This window comes from Saccopteryx bilineata, chromosome 3, assembly GCF_036850765.1.
Source record: "Saccopteryx bilineata isolate mSacBil1 chromosome 3, mSacBil1_pri_phased_curated, whole genome shotgun sequence".
NCBI classification, from domain to species: Eukaryota; Metazoa; Chordata; class Mammalia; order Chiroptera; family Emballonuridae; genus Saccopteryx; species Saccopteryx bilineata.
This window is the reverse complement of record NC_089492.1, coordinates 213,004,641-213,014,160: the sequence shown is the minus strand read 5'-3', so window position 1 is coordinate 213,014,160 and position 9,520 is coordinate 213,004,641. Positions and strand designations below refer to the sequence as shown.

The 9,520-nt window shown below is 38.2% G+C and overlaps 1 protein-coding gene across 1 annotated transcript in view; it reads left to right on the top strand.

Moving 5' to 3' along the window:
• Nucleotides 1–5,643: 5,643 nt before the first annotated feature.
• Nucleotides 5,644–9,520, top strand: part of CLCA1 (chloride channel accessory 1) — a 39,838-nt gene continuing 35,961 nt past the window's right edge. The window contains exon 1 of the mRNA XM_066268741.1: nucleotides 5,644–5,863. Within this exon, the coding sequence (XP_066124838.1) occupies nucleotides 5,702–5,863 (162 nt within the window). The 5' untranslated portion in view covers nucleotides 5,644–5,701. The remainder of the gene's footprint in view (nucleotides 5,864–9,520) is intronic.

The following is a 9,520-nucleotide window of genomic DNA, read 5'->3' as shown; positions in this document are numbered from 1 at the left end:
GGGGCCAGATAACATTAATGCTAATAACTGGCAAGGACATTGTAAGACAGGAAAAGTAAGAGCAATCTCTCTCAAGAACACAGGTGCGAAAATCCTAAACAAAATATAAGTAAATTGCAAAAGATACTACATCATGATAAAGTAAGATTTATTCTAGAAATGAAAAGCTGATTTAGTAGTATAGCATCCTACATTACCAAGATAATGAAAAATCACACGATCATCTCTGTAAATACATAAGAGCATTTGATAAAATTCCATACTTATTCCTGATTATAAAAAATGAAACCTCTTAAAAAACTAGGAAAAGAAGTTTTTGGGTTTTTTTTTTGACAGAGACAGAGAAAGGAACTGATGGACAGGAAGGGAGAGAGATGAGAAGCATCAATTCTTCATTGTACCACCTTAGTTGTTCATTGATTGCTTTCTCATATGTGCCTTGACATGGGGGCTCCCTCAGAATGACTGACCCCTTGCTCAAGCCAGCAATCTTGGGCTCAAGTCAGTAACCTTGGTCTTCAAGCCAGCAACCTTTGGGCTCATATGAGAGACCATGGAGTCATGTCTATGATCCCACGCTCAAGCCAGAGATTCTGCACTCAAGCTGGTGAGCCTGCACTCAAGCCGGCAACCTCCAGTTTCGAACCTGGGTCCCCTGCACACCAGTCAGATACTCTATCCACTGCACCACTGCCTGGTCAGGAAGAAGACTTTCTTAATCTGATAAAAGTAGCCACAAAATATCTCTAGATAATAGCATATTTAATGGTAAAATAGAGAATGCTTTTTCACCTGAGATTGAAAACCCAGAAAAAAGATATGTTCTCTACCTGTATGTAGCATTTACAGGAAGGAGGTCATAGCTAACTTAATAAAGGAAGGGAAAAAAATAAAAAATATGAGATTAGAAAGAAAGAAGTAAACAAGTTATTATTCATAAATTACATCATTGTAAACAAAATCTAAGAGTCTCTACAGAATACATACTAGAAATAATAAGTACATCTAGCTGAATATAAGGTCAATATATAAAAATACATAAAAATCTATTATATTTCTGTATACCAGCCATAAACAATTAGAAAATGAAATTTTATAAAAATATCATTTACAATAGCACCAAAAACATCCTTAGAAATAGGTCTAATAAAAGATGAACAACACCTTTACCCTGAAATCTATAAAACACAGTTGAGATCATGTAAATAAAACTTAAAATGAAGAGATATGCTATGCCCATAGATTAAAAGACTCTATTATAGAGAGGTCAATTCAGTACAACCCTATGCAGATTGTATAGATGAAATTTTGGGGGGTAGAATTTATAAGAAGATTCTAAATTTTATATTAAAACAAAAATGATCTAAAATAGCCAAAATAATATTATATAAAAACAAATCTTGAGTGTTTATATTACCAGATATTAAGACTTTACAAAGTAGCAGTAACTAAGATAAGATGGTGCTGAGGTAAGGGTAGTCACACAGACTAATAGAACAAAGTAGGGAGTCAAGAAACAGACTTGAACATTTTTAGTCACATCATTCACAACAAAAACACTACTGCAATTTAGTGGGAGAAGGTATTGTCCTATCAGTACATATCTGGGCCCATTGCTGTCCATCATGAAAACAAAACAAAATTTTTGAATCTTACACAATACACACCCACAAAATAATTTGACATAGATCATGGACCTAAAAGTGAAAGGTAAAACAATAAACCTTCTAGTACAGAATATTATATCATGTTTTCATGAACTTGGGAAAACTATCCTAAATATGACTACAAAAAATTACATAAAAGACAAGATTAAATTGAACTATATTAAAATTAAGGACTTCTGAGCTCCATCTCCACACATGTTGCAGATGGCTTTTCCAGTCTACCTGAATCATTACCAGCTAGAAGCACCGGTCATTGGGACTTGGACGTGAGCTGCAAAGTATAGATTTGTGACAATTCCAGTGCCATGCGGACTTTTCCTGGATATGGACTTGTCCTGAACTCCTGCTCCTAGTGACAGCTCCTAACAGACTGAACTGGGGTTGGGTTGCATTTTTCAGGGATTTGGCATGGTGTTGAGGCCAACTTGGACTTGGTGAACATGATAAGGACACTACTCTTTTATGGATTCTTGCTGTATTGGCCAAGAGTTTGCTTAAAGGCTTTAATCACTGTAAAAAAAAAAAAATAGAAGACTGGATAAAATTAAGAACTTCTGTTCATTCAAGGGCACCATTAAGACAAACCACAAACTTCAAAAAGATATTTGTAATACATATATTCAATAAAAGACTTAATGCTCAGAATGTATAAAGAACTACTATAAATAAGATAAAGAAAACCCGATTAAAAATTGGAGCAAAAGACCTGAACAGGCACTTACCAACAGAAGATATCAAGATGAAAATAAGTATATGAAAAGGTGTTTAACATCAATCATAAGGGAAAATGCAAATTAAAACCACAGTACAATATAATCACACTCCCACCAGAATAGATAAAATGATAAAGACTGGCAATACAACGTACTGGTAGAAATGTGGAGCAATAAATACAACCACTTAGAAAAGTGTTTGGCAGATCAACTGAAGCTAAACATATATATTGCTTCTGACCCACAATTCTACTCTTGGTAGAATTCAGCTGAAATCAATGCTTGCATCTACAGCAGTTTAATTTATTATAACTTGAACAAGAAATAATACACATGTTATAAACAGGAGTAAATTGTGGTATATATTCACAATGAAATACAATGAAAAAAAAACTTATTACTGCTACATGAAACAACATGGCTGAATTTCATGTAGAAAATTTTATGTGAAAGTAGCCAGACACAAGAGGACATAATGTATGCTTCTGTTTATAAAATTAAGCTATGTGGCAATGGAGGTTGGAATAGTGGTTGCCATTTGAAGATTTTCACAAGAAAGGAACATAGAGAGACCTGGAATGTTGGGAATATGCTATGTCTTCAGCGAAAGTTTGTCTATCAAGGCATACAGCTCCCTGTTCTTCAAGTTTGTGTCACCTGGCCCCTCTGAGTTGTCTCTGACAAAATCAGATCCCAGGAGCCATGGCAATGCTTTATGTGGGCCAAAGCCTCTGTGAACCTGTTTAGGATGGACTTGGGCACCAGACTGTGCTGCCGCCACCGCAGCCTGCTAGTGGAGCCCATGCTGGACCAGACTCTCTCCCTGGGGAAACAGAGACAAGCCCATGGTATTAAGAGATGAGGCAACTGTGGCAGCAGCAAGGACTCTCCAGTGAGCAAGCAGCAAAGGCCCAGCCAGCAGCAAAGGGCAAGCAAAGCTGGGGAGGGACGCAACTGGGTCTGCCACACCAGCTGACCCCTGCCCTGGGCGACGGCAGCAGCTACAACCCAACAAGCTTCAGAGCCCTTAGAAACTAAGGTTGGGCTACAGTAACAGGCAAACAAACAACACGGATAAACTAACATCCTGGCTAAAAGAGGGAAACTGATGATGAAGGAAGAAGGTAACAAATATCTACAATGGCCTTGAGATGTGCTGTAGCAGCAGGCACCACAATTCATTTCAATAACTCTTGCTTTAGGTATTGCAGGAGCCTGTAGTTGGCCATCACTTAAAAGGAGATTCTATGAAGGGTTGGATCTGTACTTTCAGGAAGAAAGTGAGATAGCTTGTGTTCTCTCTGTCTCACACACACAAATGCAAACTCTACACTATAACACTGGAGCTCGATATGATGAAAGGGCATGAGGGGATCTGAGCATTTCAAGCAATGAGTTGTATTGCACTCATCTCACTGAACCTTCCTAGGCTTGGCTTCCTCTGAACTACTGGACCCACAGTCACTTGCTGCACCTCAGTCACTATACACTCCTTACAGGCTTGAGTAGTTCTGCTGCAGGAGATCAACCACTCACCAAATGGAATTCTTGGCTTTTCATATACCACAGGGAATGGGATTTCTCTTCATAAGAGCTGTTTAAAGGGGTTGGATGACACGGCCAGGAACTTCAGGGATGCCGATTACCTGTAGGAGATGAGAAAGAGCCAACCCTTTTCCTATCTTTCTCCAGTGGACTATCCCAAGGCATGGTGTCTTTGTATAGCTTGTCAGGAGACCTCCCAGATGGCAGGGCAGGTGCACCAGCACGGTAGCCAGCTTAGTAACACTGCATCTTTCATTGCCTCCCTGCCTGCCCTGACTCAGTTCCCCTTTCCCTCATTCTCACTGCTCTGGAATGAAACTCTCACATCATTAGCACGTAAGCTGCTGTATGTTCTCCAGGGAACCCAGGAAAGATACATATGGTTGGGAGTTGAGATGCTTTAGAATCTAAACATTTAATGTAATATGTTTAATAAATACATACATTTAAGCCTGACCTGTTGTGACACAGTGGATAAAGCATCGACTTGGAATGCTGAGGTCATTGATTAGAAACCCCAGGCTTGCCTGGTCAAGGCATATATGAGAAGCAGCTACTATGAGTTGATGCTTTCTGCTTCTTCTCCCCCAACCCCTTCTCTGTTTCTCTCTCTCTTTCTTTTCTGTCTAAAATAAATGAATAAAATTAAATGTATGCATTTATTCAGTGAGCATTGACTCAATTATTTTTATATTACACATCACATTTGGATTATCTGGGCAACCACTTTAAAATTAAGTATATCTACTCTATAAAATGCTTCACTTTTGATTGCTTAACTATGTAATAGTTAAGAAATAAATATTAATTATATCAGTAGGTGTTATTTTAATTTTTATGAGCCACTGTTAAAAAGGACAGAGAAGTTGAAATTGATGCTTAGTATCATGAGAAGATCAAATAAAGTCATGAGATGAAGGGATATTTCAAGTAATTTGAATACTACAGAAAAGTAGTAAGCCAATTTCAATTTTCATTCGAGGTTTGGCAAACCTAAAAGAATCTATACAGCAGCTGGCAGCCTACATTTAATTGCAGTAAAATAATATAATATTGTTAATTTGAATTTTATTGAGCAATTAGAGGTCTGATGAGGAAATTTGAAAAAAAGTTTGCTTTGCACAGTAAGATATAAATTATTATCTATTCTCTCCAATAAAACATATTCAAAAATATCTATGTTGCTTGCTATTGTTCTTGGTGCAAGTGGGTTGTCTAAGGGAGCACCAAGAAGTGCTGAGGTTACATTAAGATTGATAAGGATAGAAATAATGACTGCCTTGAGGGATCATTGGACATATGATTTACACTTAATAAATACAGGGAACAGCCAGGCCTCCACTGGGCAGGCAGGGGTTGCAGTGTGGTTTGTGTGGGCCAGTATCCCTGGTTGGGCAATCATTTGTAAGAAGTAAACATCTTTCAATAGCCAAACGCTTGACACCTGTAAGTCCTTCCAGAAAACCGGATGTGGGCTTCCCACCCTCTTTCCCAGCATCTGGCAAAGGTGAAGTCAAGGCTAATCATCCTTTCAAATAAAACATTTAAAGTACACAGAATTTTAAGTTATATAATTTAAGGTATAGTTATTGTTCCACATATTGGAGACAAATACAAAGTGAAACAATTTTGTGTCAAGGGGTTAAAGTCCTATGATAAACCACTCTGATAACTTGGAAAACTGTGTGTCTCTATGGTCATATAAATAGGGGTAAGGAAAGGTACTTCTAAAAGCAATATTTTCCGAAGGGAATAATCAAAAGGAGATGTGCAGTAATGGGGTCATCTAAGGATTTTGTTTTCATCTTGGTCCTTCACCTTCTGAAAGGGGTCCTGAGCGATTCACTCATTCAGCTGAATAATAATGGCTATGAGGGTGTTGTCATTGCGATCGACCCTAATGTGCCAGAGGATGAAACACTCATTCAAGGAATAAAGGTAAGTTCAAAATGGTAATTAGTGATACTTTAAAAAAAATTAAGCATAATGTTGTGATAGGGCAAACATGCGTTCTCTAACTACAGCTGTGTGGCATTGGCAAGTTATTTTTGTCTGAGTCTGTTTCTTCAGATGTAAAATGGAAATAACAGTTAACCATTAGAATTCTTCTGGGGATAAGATAGTAAAAACAATGCACATAAGTAAGAGTTTCATGCATTATTTCATACACTAATAAATAATGTCTACATTTATTGATGTGGATAATTTCATTAAAAATTACTCAGTTCTGCACTAAGGTAGAGCCAGCTATATTTGATAGATACTGTGAGGTGCTCAGAGAATATTGTAATTCCTTTGGCTGTTTACCAATGGCTCATATCAGACTCTCCTTTTATTCTTCTAATTGTAACCTCCTTCTCTGTGATCCTGATAGAGAAGCCCAGGATACACATCTCTAACTTAAGAACCCTGACCCTTTCAATGGGAGAAAACCCTGCATTTTACCAGTCCCAATACAAGGGATCCTTTCTGGTTGCCGAGCGACCACACCTTACTTGTTTCTTCTTCCGTGGGGGAAGGAAAAACTAGGGAGGAAGATGCTTCTTGTTCTAGGCAGAAGTGTCTACCTGTCGTCAGATGGAAAGGTCATGTAGAACAGCAAACAGCTAAGAATAAGAATAAGAGAAATGCCTTATAAGTACATGATTGCTTAAGAAAAAAAAAAAAGAAGGAAAGAAAGAAAAACCAATTCCAGATGGTCACCTGGAATCCGGCTGTAGCACATCCAGATGTGCAGTAAAAACTACCTTCCTCATGGAGTTTGTGAGGATTAAATTTAACAATGCATGCACATACGAGAAGCTTGGTAAAGGGTACATAAAAAATCTGTATAATTTTTGCATGTTTTATTATCTAAAATTATCTTGAAATATTTTTAAAGAACTTTATTTTTTTTTTGTTTCAATCCTAAGGAAACACTTTTATTTTATTTTTTTTTATAATAAATTTTTATTAATGGTAATGGGATGACATTAATAAATCAGGGTACATATATTCAAAGAAAACATGTCTAGGTTATTTTGTCATTAAATTATGTTGCAAATCCCTCGCCCAAAGTCAGATTATCCTCCGTCACCCTCTATCTAGTTCTCTGTGCCCCTCCCCCTCCCCCTAACTCTCTCCCTCCCTCCCTCCCATGTCCTCCCTCCCCCCCACCCTTGGTAACCACCACACTCTTGTCCATGTCTCTTAGTCTCATTTTTATGTTCCACCAATGTATGGAATCATGTAGTTCTTGTTTTTTTCTGATTTACTTATTTCACTTCTTATAATGTTATCAAGATCCCACCATTTTGCTGTAAATGATCTGATGTCATCATTTCTTATGGCTGAGTAGTATTCCATAGTGTATATGTGCCACATCTTCTTTATCCAGTCTTCTATTGAAGGGCTTTTTGGTTGTTTCCATGTCTTGGCCACTGTGAACAGTGCTGCAATGAACATGGGGCTACATGTGTCTTCACGTATCAATGTTAAAATTTTATTTTATTTATTCATTTTTAGAGAGGAAGAGAGAGGATAGAGAGACAGAGAGAGAGAGAAGGGGGGAGGAGCTGGAAGCATCAACTCCCATATGTGCCCTGACCAGGCAAGCCCAGGGTTTCGAACCGGCGACCTCTAAAGAACTTTAAAAAATGCATACATGCAATAGTATCTAGCACACAGCAAGAGCTCAATTAATGGTAAACATAACCATCAGTCATCAGTCCCCCCTTTTAATCCTTCTGGTTGGAAAGGGTTCATTGTTTTTAACCAAGCCAAAAGTACTCTGAGGCTTGTTTCTAAAGCAAAGTTCCTAAGTGTGAGCTCAAAAGTTAATAGTGCAAGAGGCCCAATGATTGCCCTCAAATGTTCCGTCCTCTATGCAGAAACAAACCTACAAAGATGAGGTCTGGAGAGAGAACCATCTCTACCACCAAGAGAGATTTGGGGCTGGAGAACTGTGTAGTGGAGGAGAGAGTGGAAACTTACCTGTCTAACCCGAAGACTATTAGATATTACTGCCATTGGTGAAAGGGAAATTCATACCTTTTGAAATCTCTTAATAATCTGACACCTTGGATAAGTTTTTTTTTAATTGAATTTATTGTAATAACATTGGTACACAAATCCATACAGATTTCAACTGTACGACTCAATAAAACATCATCTGCACACTGCATCATGCACCTATCACCCCAAGCAAAGTATCTTTCTGTCTTCATTTATTCTCCTCTTTCCCTCTGGCTATGTGATATGCATATCACATAGAACACAGACAACAATGTGTATATATATCTTCATGTTCTTTTATCCAGTCCTCTAACCCCCCTTTCTTAATAGCTGTCTGTCTGTTCGGTGCATCTACCTCTGTTTCTGTTTTGTTCTTCAGTTTATTATGTTCATTAATGCCACATATAGGTGAGATCATATGATATTTGTTTTTGTCTGACTAATTTCACTTAGCATAATTCTGTCCAGGTTCATCCATGCTGTCACAAAAGGTAAAATGTCCTTCTTTTTTCATGGCTGAGTAGTATTCCATTGAGTAAGTGTACCACAGGTTTTTTCACTTATCTTTTTTGATGGGCACTAGGGCTGTTTCCAGATCTTGGCCATTGTAAATAATGCTGCAATGAACATAAGGGTACATATATTCTTTCAAATTAGTGTTTTGGGTTTCTGAGGATATATTGTCAGAAGTAGGATCTCCGAATCAAGGTTTTTGATCATTTCTAAAGTTAGAAATGGCATTAGCAAAAATGAAAGTGTCACTAGAGTAAAGAGAAGGAAAGTATGGGAGAAAAATGTAGCCAACACGTATTTCTGGCTAGATAGTCAGGAATGGGCCAGAAGAACATATGTGCCTTGTCTCTAATGAAAATGCTAATTTCAGCTCTGGCTGGTTTGCTCAGTGGTAGAGCATCTGCCTGGCATGCGGGAGTCCCGGGTTCGATTCCCAGCCAGGGCACACAGGAGAAATGCCCATCTGCTTCTCCACCCCTCCCCCTCTCCTTCCTCTCTGTCTCTCTCTTACCCTCCTGCAGCCAAGGCTCCATTGGAGCAAAGTTGGCCAGGGCGCTGAGGATGGCTCTGTGGCCTCTGCCTCAGGCACTAGAGTGGCTCTGGTTGAAGCGGAGCGACACCTTGGATGGGCAGAGCATCGCCCTCTGGTGGGCATGCCAGGTGGATCCCGGTTGGGTGCGTGTGGAAGTCTGTCTGACTGCCTCCCTGTTTCCAACTTCAGAAAAATACAAAAAAAAAAAAAAAAAGAAAAGAAAATGCTAATTTCTTAATTATGTGGTACTCGTGAGCTTTTGGAGTGCTTTCACCTCAGTCTTTGGAGGTTTTCTCCTGAGAAATATACTTCTTACTACAATTATTAAATTGGCTTTCTGGTAAGAGTCCAAAATTAGTTAGGTGTGAGATAAGTTGGCTTCTACACATTGTAAAGTATGTGATGGCCTAACTGCTAGCTGTACATCTGAAACTATTACAAAATAATATTGAATGTAAACTATAATTTAAAAAGAAAATGATATATTATAGGAAGTGAAATAAGTAAATCAGAAAAAACCAGGAACTGTATTATTCCATACATAGGTGGGACATAAA